Source organism: Sphaerodactylus townsendi, linkage group LG17 (assembly GCF_021028975.2).
Source record: "Sphaerodactylus townsendi isolate TG3544 linkage group LG17, MPM_Stown_v2.3, whole genome shotgun sequence".
NCBI lineage: Eukaryota > Metazoa > Chordata > Lepidosauria > Squamata > Sphaerodactylidae > Sphaerodactylus > Sphaerodactylus townsendi.
This window is the reverse complement of record NC_059441.1, coordinates 3,252,659-3,278,723: the sequence shown is the minus strand read 5'-3', so window position 1 is coordinate 3,278,723 and position 26,065 is coordinate 3,252,659. Positions and strand designations below refer to the sequence as shown.

Sequence of the window (26,065 nt, the reverse complement as noted above, 5' to 3'; positions counted from 1 at the left end):
ATCCCACCTTACATTATTTATATCCCGCCTTATATGTCTGAGGAACTTGAGGGCACATTGGAGTGGGTTTTGAGCTTCTGAAATAAATTCCACCTTTTGGTACGGGGGGGGGGGGGGGGTACCAGATAGTTTTCCATTCCCTCTTCCTTGTAGATTTTTGATAATGTGTTTTTTATTTGGGGCAGAGGAGGGTTTGGCCGTTAACAAATCATCCATGCTCTTGTTTTGTTTAGTTTTTTTAATTAGATTCCTCTTAGGAATAGAAAAGCTTTTTAGGGGGGGGTTCCCCCCCTCCCCAATTGAATTGTAACAGACAAATGCAGATTGCTGGGAACATACATTACTTTTGAAAGATTTAATTTAGCCATCCGACACAACGCTGCTGGGAAATGGAGGGCTACGCGCCCTAGGAGGAAAACTGCAAACGGAGGGAGGCTCGAAACTATTTCTTTGCTGCTTCGCTTTCTGTTCCCATTAGGGGAAGATTAATCGACGCAGAAGGAGGGAGGGGGATCTAAACTCCTGCTATTTTATTACTTTTCCTCTAAGCCTTCAGAGACGCGATCCGGCAGTGGATAATTTCAAGGAGCGCTTTGTCAAGCGGAAAACGTGGCGACTGCTTTTTATTAAGCTGATGAATTGTTTTAATTAGTTAGTGGGATACTGTGAAGACGCCCATGACAGCCACCAAACGGGGTGATTTTGGGGCACAATGTTATGTACCTGCCTCTTTAGATCATCGCAAAACCAAACGGGGGTGGACCAACCAACAGCCATTTCCAAGATGCTATCAGACAGGGGGGCCTTGCTTTTACCTAATCAAAGGAATCTCTGCTGAATCGTCCCATCTTCAATTAATTCCTTTGCAGGGGCCATAGAAGTGCATCTGCTTTCTTGCCTGCAGGGTTGCATGCATTGATTCAGTTTCTATTTTTATTTCCTTTATTTATGACCCACCTTGCATGTGTTGTTTTTATTTTTATTTTATTTATGTCCCACCTAATGGTGACCCACAGTGACCTGCATCACTCTCCCCTGTTTTATTTTCACAGGGGTAGGTTAGGGAGCAGCAGTGGCGTAGGAGGTTAAGAGCTCGTGTATCTAATCTGGAGGAACCGAGTTTGATTCCCAGCTCTGCCGCCTGAGCTGTGGAGGCTTATCTGGGGAATTCAGATTAGCCTGTACATTCCCACACACGCCAGCTGGGTGACCTTGGGCGAGTCACAGCTTCTCGGAGCTCTCTCAGCCCCACCTACCTCACAGGGTGTTTGTTGTGAGGGGGGAAGGGCAAGGAGATTGTAAGCCCCTTTGAGTCTCCTACAGGAGAGAAAAATAAATATAAATCCAAACTCCTCCTCCTCCTCCTCCTCCTCCTCCTCCTCCTCTTCTTCTTCTTCTTCTTCTTCTTCTTCTTCTTCTTCTTCTTCTTCTTCTTCTTCTTCTTCTTCTTCTTCTTCTTCTTCCTCTTCTTCTTCTTCATCTTCTTCTTCTTCTTCTTCTTCTTCTTCTTCTTCTTCTTCTTCTTCTTCTTCTTCTTCTTCTTCTTCTTCTTCTTCTTCTTCTTCTTCTTCGCGTTGCCCAACGTCAACCAGCCAGCTTTCATGGCACAGTGGGAATTCGAGCCTGGGTTTCCCAGATCGTAGTCCCACACTTTAAGCGCTACATCTTATAGTGTCATCCAATTGGCCATGCTGGCAGGGGCTGATGGGAATTGTAGTCCATGAACATCTGGAGAGCCGCAGGTTGCAGACCCCTGGTGTAGGGTTACCACCAGATAACCCTGTGCCCCACTGCTTCTCTGAGCTGTCCTTGCTTCTGCTTTCTCGAGAGAAGGGGCCCCCAGTGTGGTGACCGTGGTGCCACGGAATCTACTTACACATTTCTGTCAGCCACCAAGTGTTTTTAAAGGGTGAAAGGGGACATATGGAGCTTTTGCCCAGCAAGGCTTCTGATTGGCCATTGGAGATTTTTCGGGAGCAGCTGCTGCTACAGTGCAGAGATCTTCACTGAGGGGCGAAAGGAGAGCCGCGTGTCTGCAAGAACATATTTCGAAGCAGGATGTTCATTTTAAAAGGCATCCTGTTAAGCTGCTGCCTGAAGAGGTACTATTAGAGTCATGCATAACCTCACTACCTGATATTTTTTGGTTGTTCCATCCCCATGTATCAGAATTTTAAAAGTGCTGGGAAAGATCAAAAAGAATGGGGATTCCTGCTCTTGACTTTTGAGCATTGGACATCTGTTGTCTATTTGACACATCTGTCTCTGAGATTCCTCTTCACCGCAGATTCTTCCCAGACCTGGAAGGAGGTTCCACTAGTCCAATAAACCTTGTCACTTCCTTCACAGAAATTGCTGACATTCCATTGCTGATGGGTTCCCCCTGCAAAACTGCAAAGTTTGCGAACATTCCCAGGTGTCAGGGGAATTGTATCTAGGTGATTAAGATGCATTCCTAACTCAATGTAATTGCTACAAGATATATGTAACCAGCCTGCTATATGTTACCATTACCATTCTGGGGCATTCTTTCCTTGATCTTTACTTTATGGCTTCACACACTGAGTAGATAACTAGGCTTTCTTGTGACACTTTGGTCTCATGAGAACTGGGATACCAGAACATGGATACCAGACCTTTTACCATTTTGGTTGCCCTCTTCTGGATCTGTTCTAGCTTGTCAATATCCTTCTTAAACTGCAGTCCGCAGAACTGTACACAATATTCCAAGTGAGGTCTAACTAATGCAGAATACTGAAGTACAATTACATCCCTCGATCTTAGCACTATACTCCTATTGATACAGCCCAGAATTGCATTGGCCATCTTGGCTGCCACATCACACTGCTAAACTCATGTTTAGTTTATGGTCTACTAAGATCCCCAGATCCCTTTTGCGTGTAGTGTTGTCAAGCCAGGTGTCGCCCATCCTATATCTGTGCATTTCATTTTTTCTGCCTAAGTGTAGAATCTTGCATTTATCTCTGTTGAAATTCATTTCATTTGTTTTGGCCCAGCTCTCTAATCTGTCCAAGTCATTTTGAATTCTGACTTTGTTCTCTGGGGTGTTAGTTACCCCTCCTAATTTGGTGTCATCTGCAAATTTGTTTAGCATGCCCTCTATTCCATCATCCAAGTCATTGATAAAAATACTGAATAGCACTGGGCCCAGGACAGAACCCTGTGGCACCCCACTAGTCACTTCTCTCCAGAACATAAGAACATAAGAACATAAGAACAAGCCAGCTGGATCAGACCAGAGTCCATCTAGTCCAGCTCTCTGCTACTCGCAGTGGCCCACCAGGTGCCTTTGGGAGCTCACACGCAGGATGTGAAAGCAATGGCCTTCTGCGGCTGAAGGATGAAGCTCCAGGATGAAGATGAGCCATTACTGAGCACCCTTTGAGTTAGATGAGTCAACCAAGTGTCCAGGTGCATTTTATCTACCTTTCCCTGTTCTAAAATGCTGCTGCCGCTGCTGCTGCTGTTTCTTCTTGCTGCTGCTTCTCACTGATATCTGTCCCCCCTTCTTCTCAGCTGCCATCCTCTGTCTGGGGAGTGCAACTGCAAAGCTGGCTGGGCTGGGCTCTACTGCAATGAAACCTGCCCCCCAGGTTTCTATGGCGAAGGCTGTCAGCTTGCCTGCCGCTGCCAGAATGGAGCCGACTGCAACAGCATTACCGGGAGATGCACCTGTGCCCCAGGATACATGGTAAGCTCTGGACTTGTTTCCCTTCCTTCCTTCCTTCCTTCCTTCCTTCCTTCCTTCCTTCCTTCCTTCCTTCCTTCCTTCCTTCCTTCCTTCCTTCCTTCCTTCCTTCCTTCCTTCCTTCCTTCCTTCCTTCCTTCCTTCCTTCCTTCCTTCCTTCCTTCCTTCCTTCCTTCCTTCCTTCCTTCCTTCCTTCCTTCCTTCCTTCCTTCCTTTCTTTCTCTCTATCTCTCTCTTCTGGCAAATGTGACTTCTCTAAACTGTCATTGGCTAAACTCCAAGACCTCTTTCACAGGTTTGCCATCTTGGTGATAGAAAATTCCTGGAGACTTGTGGGTGGAGCCTAGAGAGGGGAAAGGGTATAATGCCACCAAATCCACTCTCCAAAGGAACTTTTCAAGGAAAATGAAAATGGATTAATCTACAGGCGAGCATTTTGAGTTGGACACACCATTCTGAACCAGATGCTTATGAACTTCACTGTTGTTATTACATAAAATGACAGTAGTTCGCAGGGAGGGAAGATGGTAACGCAGTTGGATGGGCTTTCCCCATCCACTTAGCTCCTTTGGTTGTTAAAACAAGACCCTCCCAGTCCGGCTTTATAGCTAAATGGACCAGACCCCTTGAATGATATGCTGAGTTTGGCCCTAAGGGAATTTCCAAGTACTGCCTTGCATCGCGGAGCTGTTTCACCTCCACAGATTGGTTCAAGGTATTGGCAATTTCTGCCGCATCCTCACGGGTCTGGCAACATGCCACAAGATCATCCACAAAAGCGAGCACATATTGGTCTTGTCCATCTTTCACTCTGGTGAACAAGCATGGCCTTGTTTAAATCCTTGATCTTAGTTCTTCTAGAGTCTCATTCCAGGATCCGGCTGCCTGCCTCAAACCATTGGATTGGCTTTCCCCATCCACTGAGGTCCTTTGGCTGTTAAGACCCTCCCAGTCCTGCTTTATATCTAAATGGACCAGACCCCTTAAATGATGTGCTCAGTTTGACCCTAAAAGGTGCCAAATGGGCACCCTGTAAATGTTTTTCACACCCAGTTTACGACACAAAATCCCAAAAAGTCAGCGAAGCCCTTTTGGTGTTTATGGCCCAGATACAAAAAAAAAACAACACAATTTGTTGTTTCAACTAATATTCCGGCAAAGGTTGCAGGCCATTAAAGTTCTTCCAACTCCTTTCTGAAATAATATTTCTCCTCGTGCTAGAGATTCTTCCCCGCACTGACATTTAAACAGCTTGGTTATTGAAGATAGCAACATAATCACTGGAGCATATTTTGGCATTAGTATAATCGCACTCTCATAATATACAATAATCTCTGGCAATTAGTCCAGGAGGGGTTATTAAGTCTGGGAGTTGCTAATTTATTGTGGTTGAAGTGCGTTTGTCATGCACACAATAAGTTGGATCCCAAGGACTCTTACAGACAGCAAGTTTTAGATGCAGCCGACAATTAAGAGTTTTGACTGCCTCTCACACCCCAAACTGGCAAACAAGACTTTGCTTCAGATCCAGAAATGCTTATTATATATTTATTTAGGCTTTTTAAAAATTGTGCATTGTTGTTTCTATATGTATATGGCATGTTGAGTCTGAACGTGAAAGCAGTCCTATTAATTTTTGTAGAATTTCTGTTTAGGCAGTTTAGTTTATATCACTGTTTCTGGGCTCAAACTGCTTTATTAGCAAATATTGTCAATTGCTGTCGTAGGGTACTTTCACACTACTCCTTGTTCTGATCTTTCTCTGTTGCTGCCTCTTTCTCTGGAACAAGGTAGGAACAGAAATTTATGGTAGTGTTTTAAAAAAGGAAACGGGGCAGCAGGCCTTAAAAGGAATGCACTGTAGAAATTTTCTGATTAGCCTGCAGAGGTAAATTCGCCCTTTCACGCAGATACTTTGTTGCTAGGAGACAAGACCCGCAAAGAGGACTCAGCTTTGTAGAGGCAATGCCATAGAAGGAATCAGTCTGGGCAGTCCGCCAATATAGCCCATCAAAAGGAAATATTTGATGAGAAGATTTGGAAAACCACAAGAACCTACAAATTAGCGTTTAAATGGTGCAAAAGCCACTGTATTTTGGCAGCCCAACGAAGAAAAAAGCCCTTTTGAAAGTGACCTTAGAAATCTGCTTAATTATGTCCTCCATATTGCGAATGAGCAACTGAGGCAAAGGGAAAGAGACTTACCTGTGTTTTGTATTTTTGATGGTCAGCCATGTAACTTGGGCTGTGGGTACCGAGGAGTTTCAACCCTTACTGTGGGCTGTATATCGCCTCCGGCCACAGGTTCTAGGCATGGATGCTGTTGTGTAGTGATTGCCCTATCTTAGGGGTCTGCAATCTGTGGCTCTCCAGATGTTCATGGACTACAATTCCCATCAGCCCCTGCCAGAATTGTAGTCTGTGAACATCTGGAGAGCCGCAGGTTGCAGACCCCTGCCCTACACTATAAGATGTAGTGCTTAAAGAGTGGGACTAGGATCGGGGAAATCCAGGTTCGAATTCCTACCAGAAAAGTATTCCCATTTTAGCAATAGGAGGCCCCCGTTGCTAAAGGAGCAGCAGTGGCGTAGTGGTTAAGAGCAGGTGTAATCTAATCTGGAGGAAGCAGGTTTGATTCCCTGCTCTGCCGCTTGAGCTGTGGAGGCTTATCTGGGGAATTCAGATTAGCCTGTGCACTCCAGCACACACCGTCTGGGTGACTTTGGGCTACTCACAGTTCTTCGGAGCTCTCTCAGCCCCACCTACCTCACAGGGGGTTTGTTGTGAGGGGGGAAGGGGAAAAAAGTTTGTAAGCCCCTTTGAGTCTGCTTACAGGAGAGAAAGGGGGGATATAAATCCATCTCTTCTTCTTCTACTCTTCTAAACACTGAGCCCTTCAAGGGTAGGGCGGTCTATTAAATTTAATTAATTAATTGATGATGATGATGACGACAACGACGACAACGAAGACGAGGACGGCGGCGGCAGCGACGACGACAACGACGACGATGATAATAATAAAGCTGTCTTATGGCTTCAATGGAGATCCACAGAGTAGGAGCCCCCTGAAATCTTTTGGAAAACATTTTCGGAGGCAAAGGGCAGCCAATGGAAAAGCCCAAGCACAGAGGGTGGCAGAATGTAACTTACAAAAGGGATGGGAGATTCATGGAGATTTTTGGAGGTGGAGTCTGGAGGGAGTAGGGTGTGGTGAGAGGAGGGACCTCAAGGGGGTTTAATTCCATAGAACCCCCCCCCCCTCCAAAGCAGCCACTATTCTCCAAGGAAAGTGTTCGCCATCATCGGGAAATCAATTGTTATTCCAGAGCTGGGTTCTGCGACCTGTGGCTCTCCAGATGTTCATGGACTACATGCTGGCAGGGGCTGATGGGATTTGTAGTCCATGAACATCTGGAGAGCCGCAGGTCGCAGACCCCTGTTCCAGAGGATCTCCAGGGCCCCACCTGAAAGTTGGCAACATTACACAATGGGGCACTGTTACCAAAAGGGAGCTGTTATCTCAAAAAGGATATCGAGGAGATAGAAAAAGTGCAGAGAAGGGCAACGAGGATGATTGAAGGATTGGAACATCTTCCTTATGAGGAGAGGCTGCAGCGTTTGGGACTCTTTAGTTTGGAGAGGAGACGTCTGAGGGGGGATAGGATTGAAGTCTATAAAATTATGCATGGGGTAGAAAAGGTTGACAGAGAGAAATTTTTCTCTCTTTCCCACAATACTAGAACCAGGGGGCATCCATTGAAAATGCTGGGGGGAAGAATTAGGACTAATAAAAGGAAACACTTCCTTCACGCAACGTGTGATTGGTGTTTGGAATATGCTGCCACAGGAGGTGGTGATGGCCACTAACCTGGATAGCTTTAAAAGGGGCTTCTGGATGGATTTTATGGAGGAGAAGTTAGATTATATGGCTCCCAATCTTGATCCTCTTTTGATCTGGAGAGATTGCAAATGCTCCTTAGCAGACCAAGGGTGCTCAGTGAGGCAACAGCTTGGCGATGAAGGCCATTGCTTTCACCTCCTGTAGGTGAGCTCCCAAAGGCACCTGGTGGGCCACTGCGAGTAGCAGAGTGCTGGACTAGATGGACTCTGGTCTGATCCAGCAGGCTTGTTCTTATGTTCTTATGTTCTTACCAGATCTTATTGGGAAGGACAGAGCTTTTGCATGCAGGGAGCAGTGCCCTGAAATATCAAGAATAAAATCCTTTTTCCAGTGAAACAAAGACAGTCATGGGAGAGACAGAAAGGAAATGAGTTTTCCTTCGTATTCCAGGGTTTCACAACAGGCCATAATCTATATGGGGCCTCAGCATAAGGGACATGCGGTTTGAGACCCATTTAACTGCGAAAAATTATTGTGCAGGATGACATGTCCTTCGCCGACTAAAGCGCTGAGATGAAATGGGGTTGCTAAATATGCAACAAAAAATGTGTCTTCTTGAGGGACAAGTTAAAGGGACGTTTGGGAAAAGCTCAGCGGTCTCCAGATCGTTCTGTATTCTTCCGTGTGGTCGAGGGGAGCCGAGCGGAGGAAGGTCGGGGAGTTCACCTGCTCGCTTTCCTTAATTTTGCCCTCGCCTGGTAAAGTTCAGGTTTGTTCCACAGAGAGGTCAGGATTTGCCTCCCTGGCAGAATAAATTCCAATTAGTTTTAGATTATGATTTTAAATTGGGCTGCCGTGTATTTTAGGCTGAGCGCAAAAAGAGGTGAAGAATGGGGAGAGAGCACCGAGTCTGTGACATGCGGCAGAGCGGCGCACCCAGAATATAATTAAGGAGTTGATATACTTTATTTAAAAATACCAGCCGTTCCCATTTAATAACCTGCATGACCTAGGTCAGTGGTGGCGAACCTTTGGCACTCCAGATGTTATGGACTACAATTTGGCCATGCTGGCAGGGACTGATGGGAATTGTAGTCCATAACATCTGGAGTGCCAAAGGTTCACCACCATGGACCTAGGGTCAGGGCTCCCCACAGATTCATTCTGTGGCCACGGGCAAGTGATCATATCTCAGCCAGTCATGTCCCTAGGACTAAGTTGCAAAATGGAGGCCAATTATGCATGGAAAGCTTACCTTGGGACTCTTCAGTGTGCAGTGGATTGGGATCTCCTCACATTTCTCTGTTTACACTGAGGAGGCACTCACGGGGAACGTAGTTTTTCTGTAGACAACTCTCTGGGCCTGGTATTCTTAACTCCACACATCAACTTATTCTTAAACGCACAGATCTTAAAGAGAGTTATTCTTAAAGGCACAGATCTCATTACACTGGGTAGTCGATTCGATTTCGAATACCTTTAATGGTATATAAATAGTTTAAGATTAATTTTGCAAGATAATAACAGCCTTTACAACTTCTGACGAGTTAAAATAACACCATTTAAAAATTTAGCCACCGCTTCCAACAGCTTTTAGTTGTGGCTGTTTAAAAGATATATAACCTTCTGTTTATCTGTAATGCCTTCACTTCCATGCAGGAAGGGGATTATGTGCTTCTTCCTACCTATCTCATTAAAAGGACAATTCAACAGCATATGAGATACTGTTTCCACAGAACCCATGCCACACGGGCATTTCCTTTCTTTATGTGGGAATCCAAGGTGGCGTCGAAGGCTAAAGGAAGAAGGCAGGGCATTACACCTAGCTAAGGTGATTGCTCTACGCCACCGGGCCTCAACCAGGAGATAAAGGTACTGGGCTACAATTAATCTATCCACAGGTGTTCCCAGAGAGATCGGGGAACAAGTTTTATTAGCTTCCTCTAGCATCTGTTGAAACTCTCTATCAAAAAGTCTCTTCTTGATAGCCCCATAGACCTCCTGCTCTGTTAACATTAGTAGGTCCTCCAAGGAAATGCCCAACTCATTAAGTTTGGCTTCGATTTTAACCCACCACTGGGTTGTGTGGAGGATGGAGCGTCCCTGGGATGTATAGTCCAGTTCATCTCGATTAAAACAAATCCTGGCCCAAAACTTGAATGTACGGCACCAGGCCAGAGTTTCCAGCCGATGCTGGCCTGTTTCTAAGCACAGGGCCACATAGGGAATACAATGGGGCAAGCCAAGGGTAATCAAAATTGCTAACTTTGCCTTTAAACTGCACTTTTATCAATATTATCAATATTATCCCCAAATGACTGAGCAAAGCAATTCCCTGGACCCCACGCTGCCAAAGAAGGGGACATTGTGCTGTAGCCGATATTCTTCCCCTTCTTGCTGCTGCTGCCGCCGGAGGACAGAGAGGCTTGTTATTTCCAAGCACTCTCTGTTCTTATTATGTCGATATCTTGGTCAAGCTGAGACGGTGGAGGTTGGTGTGTTTTGACTTAGCCCGTGTGAGTTAGCTTCTTTTCTGTGACTTTTCTGTGAGCCGGCAACATGGAAGGGGAGGGCGAGAGGGAAGGGGTTACAGTGTGAGAGAGTGGGAAAGGTAGAGCTAGGCAGGCTGGCCGTGGGTGGAGGGAAGAGGTCCAAGGCAAAGCTGTGCTCACTGGCAAATCTGCTGTTTGTGGCTTCAGGACAGAGAAAGACAGCAGAACCTGTCTCTCTCCCGCACCCCTCATGGTAGAAAGCAGTGACGACATCTTTCAAATTGAGGAAATAGCATAAGCATAAGCATTTTATTGTCATTGTGCACGCACAACGAAATTTACAGCAGCATTCCTCGATGCACACAATTTCATACCCCATCCTCACTTTCCCCTTCCTCCACCCATCCCTACACAGCCCCAAACACATCAACACGAAGCCGCGGAGTTCAGCATAGCCACAGCTCAAGAGTAGAAGCTGTCTCTAAGCCTCCTTGTCCTAGTTTTGATAGACCTGTATCGCCTGCCGGATGGTAACAGTTCAAAAAGAGAGTGTGCTGGATGAGACGGGTCTCTCAGAATATTTTGGGCTTTCTTTAGGCTTCGGGAATGATAGAGTTCTTCCAAAAAGGGGAGAGGGCAGCCGATAATCCTCTGTGCAGTAGTGATGGCCCTTTGGAGTGCCTTCCTATCCGCCACTATGCAACTGGAGAACCATACACAGATGCAGTAGGTTAAGACACTCTCTATAGCACAGCGGTAAAAGGACACCCGGAGTTTTCCATCCAGTTGTTGTTTCCTTAAAAGTCTCAGATAGTACAGTCTTTGCTGGGCCTTCTTAGCCACCGCGGCAGTCTGTACGCCCCAGGTCAGGTCCTCTTTAATCATGACACCCAGAAATTTAAAATAGGTGCTGAGAAGAAGAGTTAATTTTTCCACCCTTCTCGGGTGGCAGGGCGGGGAGGGGGGAGGAAGGTTTTGCCCCTTTAACAGAGGCTTGATGCACAGTGGACTTTTGAAGTTTTCATCTGATCAATAACATTCCATGAAACTTCTGATAGGAGCAGGATTCTGGAGCTGTCCGTAGGAATCCAGACCTATTGTCATGCAGGGAAAACTTGCAATGAGCTTGTTGGCTCCGCATGTCATTAGACTGGCCTTCGAAACACGGGCATGTTTGTTTTCGCCGTTCAGTCTCACAACCGATTGGGCCTCTGCTAACGTTGCTAACAAGGTGCTGAGTCGGCAGCTCTGTTTCTCTTCGGCGGCGCGTTTTGCTAACGGCTGAGTGTGCAAACTCCAGGGCAGACATTCTTTGCAAAATGCATTTGTTTGACTTGGGAGTGTTTGTTTCTGGTGGGAAGGGAAGATATGTATCTAGAGGGTAATCCTACAGAGTCTGGGGACTTATCCACGCTGCCGGATTCTGCAGAGCAAACTTGACTGTTGTTGACGCCCGGGGCTTGCCACGCCTCCGAATCTTGCCAGCTCCTTCCACAATGTGTTATTGAGACGATTATGTTTATTAGCAAGAACCAAGGTTGATTCTGCATGGGCCAAAAGAGATTAGCAAGAACCAAGGTTGATTCTGCATGGGCCAAAAGAACTTTAATGCCACACTAGCTTTCTTCCAGGTGGTCCTCCAGAGTTGCAAGATGTCCGCAGGCATGCCTTGGATAGCCCTAGACCAGGGGTCTGCAACCTGCGGCTCTCCAGATGTTCATGGATTATAATTCCCCAATTGGCCATGCCGGCACGGGCTGATGGGATTTGTAGTCCATGAACATCTGGAGAGCCGCAGATTGCAGATCCCTGCCCTAGACTCATTTGGCTCAATCTTCTGGCTCAATCGGTTTTGGTGGTTTTACCAAGCGTGCCATGCTTTCAGAGCACGCACGCACGCGCGCGCGCACACACACACACACACACACTCAACCTATGAGATCAACTGCCAGTATCCCACAATGACTGGTTGGAAACCAACCTGAGCCCTCACACATTTATGGGAATTTTGTAATGCAGGCAAGGCCCTTGAACGCTTGTTGATGGGACGTAATTACCTGCGGGCGTCTATGCATCATCTGGAAGTGACAGAACCTCTATTGCTTTAACGGGTTCATCTCTTTAAGCATCCATTTGTTGAGGGCCTGTCGGCTTTTATTGAACCCTGAATGGCAGCAGGCAAAGCCGGCATTTCATCACAGCTGGGATACGAAAAGAGCCGATACGAAAGGAGGCAATTCCCCCACCCCTCGGCAACTGTTTAAACTATATTGAAAGGTCCCCAGATTCCTTCACTGTGAAAGCAATGGCTGATTCTGCACAGGCAACACAAAAGGGTTAAATGCGCCCGTGTTGCCTGTGGCACCATTTGCACGGCCGGTGCAGGGGCCAGCTGGGATTGCGGAGATCCGGCGGCAGGAGGTGGCAAAGTTTGCGCAGGAAATGCTGTGTTTCCCTGCGAACCACCTACCCCAGTGATGGTGAACCTTTTCGAGGCCAAGTGCCCAAACTGCAACCCAAAACCCACTTATTTATTGCAAAGTGCCAACGCGGCAATTGAACCTGAATACTGAGGTTTTAATTTAGAAAAAACGGTTCGCTCCAAGGCACACATTACTTGGGAGTAAGCTTGGTGGTAGTCGGTGGCTTTGCTTTGAAGCAACCATGCAATTCTTCGAATGGGTGAATCACGACTCTAGGAGGGTTTACTCAGAAGCAAGCCCCATTGCCAGCAACTGAGCTTACTCCCAGGTAAAGGATTGTGCTTTAGTTCTTCCCATGAAAATCAGTGGGGTTTAACAGCACTTAACTGGGTTACCTACACGTCCTGCCCAGCGGCCCAGGCCAGCCTAGATGTGTGTGGGGGGGATTTTTTGCCCCCCACATGACAAACTCTGTGCATGCGTGCCCACAGAGAGGGCTCTGAGTGCCACCTCTGGCACCCGTGCCATAGGTTCGCCACCACTGACCTACCCAATAATCCCCCCAACTCCAGAATCCCCCATCCAAGAATCCCACCGACCCACTTAGCAGCACAACATGGCGGCTGCTTATTAGAGAATCCACTCTAATGGCGGCCGCCTGGGGAATCCACCATAATGGTGGACAGAACAGTGTGGGAATAGAACACTTCCTGCTTCCTGTAATTCACACAGGTTAGCAGTGTAGGCACAGAGACAGGTTAAAAGGATTTCCCTAATTCCTACAAGTAACATAAGCAAGATTGTTCCCCCTATTGTCTCCTTTTCTTATAATGGGGTGTTGGCAACCATAATGCTGCTGAACAAGAATTTTCATTTCATTTCATTTAACCTTTGATGGCATATAACTGAACAAGAATATATGCAGGCCTTTTTGCTTCCTGCCCTCTTTTCTTGTTACTAACCAGAACTGTAACAGCCTTGATGTTCTAGTTTGCCCCTTAGAATAAACAATATTTCAATTATGCTGCCTCTAAGGTCTTCTTGTCCTTACAGGCACCATAAGTCTGTCTTTTTCTTATACAAACTAGAACACAGCCAAATGTTTAGGCTCATTGTTTAGATAAGTAGGACAACTGAGAACAATACTGATAAGGTGAGGTTGGGTCTTAGTTCACGGGACGTCAGAAATGTGAAATAATGACACCCTCCAATGAGCACCTGCCTGGTAAAATGTTTTGGGTAACGGGGTGATCTCCTCCCTTTCAGATGATTGATTGATGATGCTAACTTTGGGGTGTATTCTTTCTAATGAACTGTTTTGATGTAACCTATAAAAATGAGAACTTTCAGCCATTTTGGTGTGGCTCCTCTGATACTAGCTTGCCCGTTGTTGGCCTGAATAAAATTATTTCTTTAATTTTATTCTTTGTCGGCTTGAGTTTTTTGGGCTCCAATTTCTTAACAAGTTACCCCGCGTTAACAGCAGGAAGTGTCTGAAACCTGGGCTGATGAAAAAAGTCGCTAACTTAGCGACTTTCATTTCACCCGGGTTCAGGCAAATGTAATGGTTAGAAGTGTTTGGGGGACGAGTTCTGATGGGAACTTCTCCCCATAACGATTTTTTAAAAGGGCTTGAACCCGTTTTATTTGGTCTGTGCAGAATCAGTCAATGTGTGCTTGGATTTTCTCTGGGTGCGCACGTAAGCATGTGTGGCTCCACCCCTTCATCCAACTTGAACGGTTTCATCGCGCTTTAATGCCTGTATTATCATTCTGCTATCTATCGCTGGGCTGTGGGGGATGAATTGAACACTTGGCAGCCTTGTAAACTATTGATTAGAGAGTGGGAAATGTTTTATAAACTTTGTAAAAGGGTTCTTTTCTAGACAGACAGACAGACAAACAGACAGACAGACAGACATGATCCTGGAGTTGAGACTGTGGGATCCATAGGAGGGGGGGGGGAAGGGTAACAATTTCACATCTTTTAAATGGTCTGTTTCACTTTGATGCGTTTCCAAATGTACAGTTAGTGGGAAGCGGCTCTCTTCAAAGATTTTCGGAAGGCAAAAAAAAAAGCCCAGGGGGTTGGGAGGAACGTTCAATAGAGCGCCTGTCCTTTTATCCTTGATTTAGCGAGCAGATTTGATACCCCCCTTTGTTAACGGCCCTTTTCATTTGTAAAATAAATTCGGCTATTTTATTGGGGCTGTTTTTGTTAGCAATCACCGGCATAAATTTTTCGTCTCGGCAAGATCGGGATGGGTATTACGGCGCAGCGGTTGTTCAATTAAGTGGAGCATGGCTTGCAAGAAAGAAAGGGGAGAAAGAGATTCCAGCCAGCCTTTTATTTTGCCAGTTTTCTGTTGCGCTACGGGACCATCCATCCCTCTGCGTGTGTGTGTGCATGCGTGCAAGAGAGAGCGAATACTCTTGCTCTGGGAACATATTCTTTTCTTCCTTGCTATTTAACCAGCTGTGAATCTCTGGCTTCCGGGGACACCGAGAACAAAAGGCCCCTGCCGCCTCAGAGATGGAGATACCCTTTTTCAGATGGCTTCCTTCCAACGTTTCACAAAGAGAAGACTGGTTCATTTCTCTTACCTGAAGTGCACTGGAAGCTTAAATGTGCAGGAGTGAGAAGGCGAAACGAGAGAGCGCCGTTTCTGTGGGGGTCTGTTTTCATACCCACTGAAAGAAATGGAAAATGAACTTCGGAATATACGGTCGGAGGCTTTCACGGCCGGAATCACTGGGGTGCAGCCCGGAAACCACACAGCACCCCAGAACTTCGGAATGCAAGTTACAGCCGGCTTTTGATAGCTATATAGCAGTGATGGTGAACCTTTTCGAGACCGAGTGCCCAAATTTCAACCCAAAACCCACTTATTTATCGCAAAGTGCCAACACGGCAATTTAACCTAAATACTGAGGTTTTAGTTTAGAAAAAGCAGTTGGCTCTGAGGCGTGCGTTACTCGGGAGTAAGCTTGGTGGTAGTCGGTGGCTTTGCTTTGAAGCAACCATGCGACTCTTCTAACTGGTGAATCACGACTCTAGGAGGGTTTACTCAGAAGAATGCCTTAACAGACCAGGTGATCGGGAGCAACAGCCGCAGAAGGCCATTGCTTTCACATCCTGCATGTGAGCTCCCAAAGGCACCTGGTGGGCCACTGCAAGTAGCAGAGAGCTAGACTAGATGGACTCTGGTCTGATCCAGCTGGCTTGTTCTTATGTTCTTAAGCAAGCCCCATTGCCAGTAACCGAGCTTACTCCCAGGTAAAGGATCACGCTTTAGTTCTTCGCATGAAAATCAGTGGGGTTTAACAGCACTTAACTACACTGCTTCCCCAAAACTAGGTCTTAAGTTTAATGCTAATAATTGAGCCCAGTGGCCCAGGCCAGCCTAGATGTGTGGGGGGGACACTCTGTTTGCACGTGCCCACAGAAAGTGCTCTGAGTGCCACCTCTGGCACCCGTGTCATAGGTTCGCCACCACTGCTATATAGCGTGGGCAGGAAATTAGGCTAAATTGCAATTCACAAAAGTAACCTGAGCTAACATTTGTGCCGAAAAACAGGCAGGTGGATGGGGCTGCCACTCTCCAGGTGGGGCCTGGAGATATCTCCTGGACTCCAGACTGAAGAAATCATTTCCCCTCGGTAAACTGGCTCTTTTGGAGGGAGGACTCTCCAGCAACGTACCCAGCCTAGGCCTCTCTCGTCCCCAAAGGAGCAGCAGCGGCGTAGTGGTTAAGAGCAGGTGTGCTCTAATCTGGAGGAGCCGGGTTTGATTCCCCGCTCTGCCGCTTGAGCTGTGGAGGCGGAAGCAACCTGGAGTTTTTTGGGTTTTTTTCAACAACCTTTATTAGGCATATTAAAATAGGCTCCAGAGCATTACCAGACATTTCTGAAGTACAAATCAAAAGTACATTCAAAACACAGACAGATAAACTGTATCTAGCATTGGACATTACTTAGAAAGTTCTGTCACTTGTAAAAGAAATGTTGCTACTTTTTCCCAGAGCATGGCCTCTGTGTTATTTAACAAAAGCTCCACAACAGAGTTGTCAGAGTCTCCTTCAGGTTTGTCTAAGACCCGCCCAGGAGAGAAATTCCTGATACCCACATATCTCGGACAGTCAAGTATAATGTGAGCAGGAGTCTCCACTTGGTCTTTACAGTGTGGACAGACCCAATCCTGGAGAGGGATAGATAGGTAGCGACCCTTTGTAATGGCCGATGGAAAAGTATTGCATCTGGCCAGCCGGCTGCAAAGAGTAGCCGGCTGAACTAAGGTAAATGGGAGGGCGGGGGGCATGGGGGGGGGCTGTGTGAAGTAGCCTGCAATCAGTGCTTAAGGTGCAGATTATCAGACTAAAGAGCCACTCCAGAGTAAGCATTACCATTGGTTTAGGGGACACCAGTGGCTTTCCAATGCATCACTTTCTCTAAAGGATTGTTTTGGTGTAAACCCAGAATTTATTTATTTATTTTGGCCTTCAAGTCACAGCTGACTTGCGGCAGGTGACCTCATCAGGTTTCCTAGCCAAGAGGTAGTTTACCATTGGGAGGTAGTTTACCATTGCCTGCCTACCATGGCGACCCGGATATTTCGTCGAAGGTCTCCTTTCCGGGGCAACACCGCCTAGCTTCTGAGATCTGGTGACGTCAGGCTAATCTTGGGCTATCTAGGTCAGGACTAACCCCAGAATTACATCTCCTTATTTAGAGTTTATCAAGCTGGAACTCATATGACTCCAAAATAGGGACATCTTGTCCTTTCACTGTGTCCTCTCTTGTCCTCTCACTTGATCTATTTTCTTCAGTCTTTTCTCAAGTTTTCTCTTTTCTACTCTTCTATTCTCTTCTCTTCTACTCTCTTCTACTCTCTACTTCTAAGAGCAGCAGTGGCGTAGGAGGTAAAGAGCTCGTGTATCTAATCTGGAGGAACCGGGTTTGATTCCCAGCTCTGCTGCCTGAGCTGTGGAGGCTTATCTGGGGAATTCAGATTAGCCTGTACACTCCCACACACGCCAGCTGGGTGACCTTGGGCTAGTCACAGCTTCTCAGAGCTCTCTCAGCCCCACCTACCTCACAGGGTGTTTGTTGTGAGGGGGGAAGGGCAAGGAGATTGTCAGCCCCTTTGAGTCTCCTGCAGGAGAGAAAGGGGGGATATAAATCCGAACTCTTCTTCTTCTTCTTCCTTTCATTGTGTCCTCTCTTGTCCTATCACTTGATCTATTTTCCTCAGTCTTTTCTCAAGTTTTCTCTCTTCTACTCCCCCCCCCCATCCTCACTCACCGCCAATTGGCCATGCTGGCAGGGGCTGATGGGATTTGTAGTCCATGAACATCTGGAGAGCCGCAGGTTGTAGATCCCTGGCCTAGACCCAGGTTCTTGGGTGCTCGGAATCCCGCAGTGCTGACACTGTGGCTCATCCCGCACATGCAGAATAATGCACTTTCAAACTGCTTTCAATGCTCTTTGAAGCTGTGCGGAATGGCAAAATCCACTTGCAAACAGTTGTGAAAGTGGTTTGAAAACGCATTATTTTGCGTGTGCGGAAGGGACCTGTTCTTGTGACTTTTTCGCAAAATGAGAACCAGTATGGTGCAATTGAGAGCCGGCATGGTGTATCGGTTAAGAGCAGGTGGACTCTAATCTGGAGAACAGGGTTTGATTCTGCAAACCTCCACATGAGCGACGGAGTCTTATCTAGTGAACCAGACTTGTTTCCCCACTCCTACACATTCCTGATGGGTGACCTTGGGCTAGTCACAGTTTGCTCAGAACTTTCTCAGCCCTACCTACCTCACAAGGTGTCTGTTGTGGGGAGAGGAAGGGAAAGGAGTTCGTAAGCTGCCTTGAGTCTCCTTACTGAAGAGAAAGGTAGAATATAAATCCAAATTCTTCTCCTTCATCATCAATTAGCAAGCTCCATTTCGGAGGGATTTTTGCCTCCGCTCATAATTATTTTTAAACTCATTGGGTTTTTCGGCAACCCTTCCCTCGTATATGGCCCCATTGTACAGATTTTTTGATTCATATTCTGGGGCCATGCTCAGAATGAGATATATCTGTGGTGGCGAACCTTTGGCACTCCAGATGTTATGGACTACAGTTCCCATCAGCCCCTGCCAGCATGGCCAATTGGCTACAGTTCCCATCAGCCCCTGCCAGCATGGCCAATTGGCTACAGTTCCCATCAGCCCCTGCCAGCATGGCCAATTGGCCATGCTGGCAAGGGCTGATGGGAATTGTAGTCCATAACATCTGGAGTGCCAAAGGTTCACCACCACGGAGATATGTCAATAAACCCTTGTATTTTCAAAACAGTCCCCCATCACTTCCTACATTTCTTTAGTTCTGGTAGTGGTGTAGATGGCTAGATACAGAACATCCTCACATTCTTCTGCTCTACCTTGTTTCGTTCAGTCCCAAAGCAATCAAAAGGTAACTGAACCAGGTAACTGCTTCGACAGCTGTCTCTGTTGCTGCTCTTCTTTCGTTTCTCCTCTAAATCTCCTCTGTATTTGTATTTATGGGAACCTCTTTAAATTTCGTAAGCCGGTCCCAAGGATTCGGCTGCGTGGCGGTTCCTCCGGACCCCCTCTTTCTCTTTCTGGTCGACGCGTCTTTTTCATTCCCCCCTTAATTGGCAATGTCGCTGCGTCGGATTGCATTTCCGTCGTGCCGGCGTTGTGGGACCTCAGGGGCTCCAAGTTTCTTAACTCCAGGCGTCAGGCTGAGTTTATTTCATCTTCATTTTCACAGGGCAATCTAGCCTTAGCCACCAGCGTCCCTCCCTCTTCATCTGCTTTAACACTTCACAATTTTTAACCTGCTTTGCCAATAGCACCTGTTTAAAAGCTTGGCCTCTTTTTTGCATTTCAAGAGAAGGGAGCCGGTTTCGTTTCGCAGTTCAGCTCCCAAATTGAAACGGAGAGGCGGGAAGAACCTGGAATCTTTCAGAAGCTCCGCATTAGAATTTAAGCCCTTTTATTTCTCTTTCTGTTTAACTGTCGTCCTCTGGGGCCCTTTGAAAGAGACGTATGCAAATGTGAGGACTGCGTTCTGCCCGCAGAATCTTTAACAGATCAGGTTTTCCACGTTCACGTAGGCTAAGACATTTCACACAGAGCGGTGTGTAGTATGGAGTGGCTTTGTATAGATCAGAGGTTGGCAACCTTTAACACCCAAAGAGCCATGGGGACTCTTTTGCTTTGCTTCAACCACTCCTGACCGACATGAGGAAGGGACCGAGGATTCCTCCTAATTAATACTCGTGACTCCTCATTCCAGTCTGTCTTCTGGTCTGCTAGGTTCTGATCTAGCCCTGTCCCACAGGAGATTGTGACTTTTAACCACCCAATGCCTTCTAACAGTCCATGGATTTGCATTGGTGTGTGTGTTTAATAATAATAATAATAATAATAATAATAATAATAATAATAATAATAATAATAATAATAATAATAATAATAATAATAATAATGCTTGGGAAGTGTCCGACGTGTGATGTAATACAAAATCCAGCATATTGATCTTGTTTGCTGTGTATAACTGTTTTATAATAATAATAATAATAATAATAATAATAATAATAATAATAATAATAATAATAATAATAATAATAATAATAATAATAATAATAATAATAAATAGAAAAAACATGTTTGGATCATAGATGTTGCTGTGCCAGTTGACAGCAGGGTAGAGGACAAAGAGCTGGAAAAGATCACAAAATACAAGGACCTACAAATTGAAGTTGAACGACTGTGGCAAAAAAGAACAACAGTAATCCCACTAGTAGTCGGTGCTCTAGGAGGAATCCCAAGAAATCTTGAAAAACATCTGGAAAGCCTAAACTTGGACAGAACATCAGTCCACCTGCTGCAGAAAGCAGCACTTCTAGGAACTGCACATATTCCCACGCAGTCACTACCTCTATCATCCTAGGTCCTTGGGAAGGACTCGATATTCAGAGATGAATTCCAGACACTTGTGCTGTGTTGTTATGTGTATAATAATAATAATAATAAACAGAAGGCAGCCCTGCTGGGATCCGCACAAATACTACGCCGATACATTACAACTTCCTAGGCCTCTGGGTGAGGCTCGAATTGTAATGAAGGCCAACAACCAGCTAAAGATCTGGCAGCTGTGAAATCCACTATAATAATAATAATCCAAACGGACAAAGTGTTGAAACACAATACACCAGACATCACTGTGATTGAGGACAAGAAAGTGAGCATCATTGACATTGCAGCCCCCAGTGACAGCAGGGTCATTGAAAAAGAACAGGAGAAGGTCACTAGATACCGCGATTTGAAAATCGAGCTTCAGCACAACCAGCTGAGGTTGTCCCAGTGGTAATCAGCACGCTGGGCGCCATCCCAAAAGCACTGGGGCAGCACTTGAAACATCTTCGAATTGACAAAATTAACATCTGTCAAATTCAGAAGGCAGCCCTTATGGGATCCGCACGAATACTACGCCGATACATTACAAGTTCCTAGGCCTCTGGGTGAGGCTCGAATTGTAATGAAGGCCAACAACCAGCTAAAGATCTGGCAGCTGTGAAATCTACAATAATAATAATAATAATAATAATAATAATAATAATAATAATAATTGGGGGGGGGTGGGGGGGGGGGGGGGTGGGGGGGGGGGGGGGTGGGGGGGGGGGGGGGTGGGGGGGGGGGGGGGTGGGGGGGGGGGGGGGTGGGGGGGGGGGGGGGTGGGGGGGGGGGGGGGTGGGGGGGGGGGGGGGTGGGGGGGGGGGGGGGTGGGGGGGGGGGGGGGTGGGGGGGGGGGGGGGTGGGGGGGGGGGGGGGTGGGGGGGGGGGGGGGTGGGGGGGGGGGGGGGTGGGGGGGGGGGGGGGTGGGGGGGGGGGGGGGTGGGGGGGGGGGGGGGTGGGGGGGGGGGGGGGTGGGGGGGGGGGGGGGTGGGGGGGGGGGGGGGTGGGGGGGGGGGGGGGTGGGGGGGGGGGGGGGTGGGGGGGGGGGGGGGTGGGGGGGGGGGGGGGTGGGGGGGGGGGGGGGTGGGGGGGGGGGGGGGTGGGGGGGGGGGGGGGTGGGGGGGGGGGGGGGTGGGGGGGGGGGGGGGTGGGGGGGGGGGGGGGTGGGGGGGGGGGGGGGTGGGGGGGGGGGGGGGTGGGGGGGGGGGGGGGTGGGGGGGGGGGGGGGTGGGGGGGGGGGGGGGTGGGGGGGGGGGGGGGTGGGGGGGGGGGGGGGTGGGGGGGGGGGGGGGTGGGGGGGGGGGGGGGTGGGGGGGGGGGGGGGTGGGGGGGGGGGGGGGTGGGGGGGGGGGGGGGTGGGGGGGGGGGGGGGTGGGGGGGGGGGGGGGTGGGGGGGGGGGGGGGTGGGGGGGGGGGGGGGTGGGGGGGGGGGGGGGTGGGGGGGGGGGGGGGTGGGGGGGGGGGGGGGTGGGGGGGGGGGGGGGTGGGGGGGGGGGGGGGTGGGGGGGGGGGGGGGTGGGGGGGGGGGGGGGTGGGGGGGGGGGGGGGTGGGGGGGGGGGGGGGTGGGGGGGGGGGGGGGTGGGGGGGGGGGGGGGTGGGGGGGGGGGGGGGTGGGGGGGGGGGGGGGTGGGGGGGGGGGGGGGTGGGGGGGGGGGGGGGTGGGGGGGGGGGGGGGTGGGGGGGGGGGGGGGTGGGGGGGGGGGGGGGTGGGGGGGGGGGGGGGTGGGGGGGGGGGGGGGTGGGGGGGGGGGGGGGTGGGGGGGGGGGGGGGTGGGGGGGGGGGGGGGTGGGGGGGGGGGGGGGTGGGGGGGGGGGGGGGTGGGGGGGGGGGGGGGTGGGGGGGGGGGGGGGTGGGGGGGGGGGGGGGTGGGGGGGGGGGGGGGTGGGGGGGGGGGGGGGTGGGGGGGGGGGGGGGTGGGGGGGGGGGGGGGTGGGGGGGGGGGGGGGTGGGGGGGGGGGGGGGTGGGGGGGGGGGGGGGTGGGGGGGGGGGGGGGTGGGGGGGGGGGGGGGTGGGGGGGGGGGGGGGTGGGGGGGGGGGGGGGTGGGGGGGGGGGGGGGTGGGGGGGGGGGGGGGTGGGGGGGGGGGGGGGTGGGGGGGGGGGGGGGTGGGGGGGGGGGGGGGTGGGGGGGGGGGGGGGTGGGGGGGGGGGGGGGTGGGGGGGGGGGGGGGTGGGGGGGGGGGGGGGTGGGGGGGGGGGGGGGTGGGGGGGGGGGGGGGTGGGGGGGGGGGGGGGTGGGGGGGGGGGGGGGTGGGGGGGGGGGGGGGTGGGGGGGGGGGGGGGTGGGGGGGGGGGGGGGTGGGGGGGGGGGGGGGTGGGGGGGGGGGGGGGTGGGGGGGGGGGGGGGTGGGGGGGGGGGGGGGTGGGGGGGGGGGGGGGTGGGGGGGGGGGGGGGTGGGGGGGGGGGGGGGTGGGGGGGGGGGGGGGTGGGGGGGGGGGGGGGTGGGGGGGGGGGGGGGTGGGGGGGGGGGGGGGTGGGGGGGGGGGGGGGTGGGGGGGGGGGGGGGTGGGGGGGGGGGGGGGTGGGGGGGGGGGGGGGTGGGGGGGGGGGGGGGTGGGGGGGGGGGGGGGTGGGGGGGGGGGGGGGTGGGGGGGGGGGGGGGTGGGGGGGGGGGGGGGTGGGGGGGGGGGGGGGTGGGGGGGGGGGGGGGTGGGGGGGGGGGGGGGTGGGGGGGGGGGGGGGTGGGGGGGGGGGGGGGTGGGGGGGGGGGGGGGTGGGGGGGGGGGGGGGTGGGGGGGGGGGGGGGTGGGGGGGGGGGGGGGTGGGGGGGGGGGGGGGTGGGGGGGGGGGGGGGTGGGGGGGGGGGGGGGTGGGGGGGGGGGGGGGTGGGGGGGGGGGGGGGTGGGGGGGGGGGGGGGTGGGGGGGGGGGGGGGTGGGGGGGGGGGGGGGTGGGGGGGGGGGGGGGTGGGGGGGGGGGGGGGTGGGGGGGGGGGGGGGTGGGGGGGGGGGGGGGTGGGGGGGGGGGGGGGTGGGGGGGGGGGGGGGTGGGGGGGGGGGGGGGTGGGGGGGGGGGGGGGTGGGGGGGGGGGGGGGTGGGGGGGGGGGGGGGTGGGGGGGGGGGGGGGTGGGGGGGGGGGGGGGTGGGGGGGGGGGGGGGTGGGGGGGGGGGGGGGTGGGGGGGGGGGGGGGTGGGGGGGGGGGGGGGTGGGGGGGGGGGGGGGTGGGGGGGGGGGGGGGTGGGGGGGGGGGGGGGTGGGGGGGGGGGGGGGTGGGGGGGGGGGGGGGTGGGGGGGGGGGGGGGTGGGGGGGGGGGGGGGTGGGGGGGGGGGGGGGTGGGGGGGGGGGGGGGTGGGGGGGGGGGGGGGTGGGGGGGGGGGGGGGTGGGGGGGGGGGGGGGTGGGGGGGGGGGGGGGTGGGGGGGGGGGGGGGTGGGGGGGGGGGGGGGTGGGGGGGGGGGGGGGTGGGGGGGGGGGGGGGTGGGGGGGGGGGGGGGTGGGGGGGGGGGGGGGTGGGGGGGGGGGGGGGTGGGGGGGGGGGGGGGTGGGGGGGGGGGGGGGTGGGGGGGGGGGGGGGTGGGGGGGGGGGGGGGTGGGGGGGGGGGGGGGTGGGGGGGGGGGGGGGTGGGGGGGGGGGGGGGTGGGGGGGGGGGGGGGTGGGGGGGGGGGGGGGTGGGGGGGGGGGGGGGTGGGGGGGGGGGGGGGTGGGGGGGGGGGGGGGTGGGGGGGGGGGGGGGTGGGGGGGGGGGGGGGTGGGGGGGGGGGGGGGTGGGGGGGGGGGGGGGTGGGGGGGGGGGGGGGTGGGGGGGGGGGGGGGTGGGGGGGGGGGGGGGTGGGGGGGGGGGGGGGTGGGGGGGGGGGGGGGTGGGGGGGGGGGGGGGTGGGGGGGGGGGGGGGTGGGGGGGGGGGGGGGTGGGGGGGGGGGGGGGTGGGGGGGGGGGGGGGTGGGGGGGGGGGGGGGTGGGGGGGGGGGGGGGTGGGGGGGGGGGGGGGTGGGGGGGGGGGGGGGTGGGGGGGGGGGGGGGTGGGGGGGGGGGGGGGTGGGGGGGGGGGGGGGTGGGGGGGGGGGGGGGTGGGGGGGGGGGGGGGTGGGGGGGGGGGGGGGTGGGGGGGGGGGGGGGTGGGGGGGGGGGGGGGTGGGGGGGGGGGGGGGTGGGGGGGGGGGGGGGTGGGGGGGGGGGGGGGTGGGGGGGGGGGGGGGTGGGGGGGGGGGGGGGTGGGGGGGGGGGGGGGTGGGGGGGGGGGGGGGTGGGGGGGGGGGGGGGTGGGGGGGGGGGGGGGTGGGGGGGGGGGGGGGTGGGGGGGGGGGGGGGTGGGGGGGGGGGGGGGTGGGGGGGGGGGGGGGTGGGGGGGGGGGGGGGTGGGGGGGGGGGGGGGTGGGGGGGGGGGGGGGTGGGGGGGGGGGGGGGTGGGGGGGGGGGGGGGTGGGGGGGGGGGGGGGTGGGGGGGGGGGGGGGTGGGGGGGGGGGGGGGTGGGGGGGGGGGGGGGTGGGGGGGGGGGGGGGTGGGGGGGGGGGGGGGTGGGGGGGGGGGGGGGTGGGGGGGGGGGGGGGTGGGGGGGGGGGGGGGTGGGGGGGGGGGGGGGTGGGGGGGGGGGGGGGTGGGGGGGGGGGGGGGTGGGGGGGGGGGGGGGTGGGGGGGGGGGGGGGTGGGGGGGGGGGGGGGTGGGGGGGGGGGGGGGTGGGGGGGGGGGGGGGTGGGGGGGGGGGGGGGTGGGGGGGGGGGGGGGTGGGGGGGGGGGGGGGTGGGGGGGGGGGGGGGTGGGGGGGGGGGGGGGTGGGGGGGGGGGGGGGTGGGGGGGGGGGGGGGTGGGGGGGGGGGGGGGTGGGGGGGGGGGGGGGTGGGGGGGGGGGGGGGTGGGGGGGGGGGGGGGTGGGGGGGGGGGGGGGTGGGGGGGGGGGGGGGTGGGGGGGGGGGGGGGTGGGGGGGGGGGGGGGTGGGGGGGGGGGGGGGTGGGGGGGGGGGGGGGTGGGGGGGGGGGGGGGTGGGGGGGGGGGGGGGTGGGGGGGGGGGGGGGTGGGGGGGGGGGGGGGTGGGGGGGGGGGGGGGTGGGGGGGGGGGGGGGTGGGGGGGGGGGGGGGTGGGGGGGGGGGGGGGTGGGGGGGGGGGGGGGTGGGGGGGGGGGGGGGTGGGGGGGGGGGGGGGTGGGGGGGGGGGGGGGTGGGGGGGGGGGGGGGTGGGGGGGGGGGGGGGTGGGGGGGGGGGGGGGTGGGGGGGGGGGGGGGTGGGGGGGGGGGGGGGTGGGGGGGGGGGGGGGTGGGGGGGGGGGGGGGTGGGGGGGGGGGGGGGTGGGGGGGGGGGGGGGTGGGGGGGGGGGGGGGTGGGGGGGGGGGGGGGTGGGGGGGGGGGGGGGTGGGGGGGGGGGGGGGTGGGGGGGGGGGGGGGTGGGGGGGGGGGGGGGTGGGGGGGGGGGGGGGTGGGGGGGGGGGGGGGTGGGGGGGGGGGGGGGTGGGGGGGGGGGGGGGTGGGGGGGGGGGGGGGTGGGGGGGGGGGGGGGTGGGGGGGGGGGGGGGTGGGGGGGGGGGGGGGTGGGGGGGGGGGGGGGTGGGGGGGGGGGGGGGTGGGGGGGGGGGGGGGTGGGGGGGGGGGGGGGTGGGGGGGGGGGGGGGTGGGGGGGGGGGGGGGTGGGGGGGGGGGGGGGTGGGGGGGGGGGGGGGTGGGGGGGGGGGGGGGTGGGGGGGGGGGGGGGTGGGGGGG

General features: G+C 55.1%; 1 protein-coding gene across 1 annotated transcript in view; it reads left to right on the top strand.

Annotated features, from left to right (window-relative positions):
- MEGF11 (multiple EGF like domains 11) overlaps positions 1 to 26,065 on the top strand; it is a 96,798-nt gene that overhangs the window by 37,677 nt on the left and 33,056 nt on the right. The window contains exon 7 of the mRNA XM_048482083.1: positions 3,538 to 3,712. Within this exon, the coding sequence (XP_048338040.1) occupies positions 3,538 to 3,712 (175 nt within the window). The remainder of the gene's footprint in view (positions 1 to 3,537; positions 3,713 to 26,065) is intronic.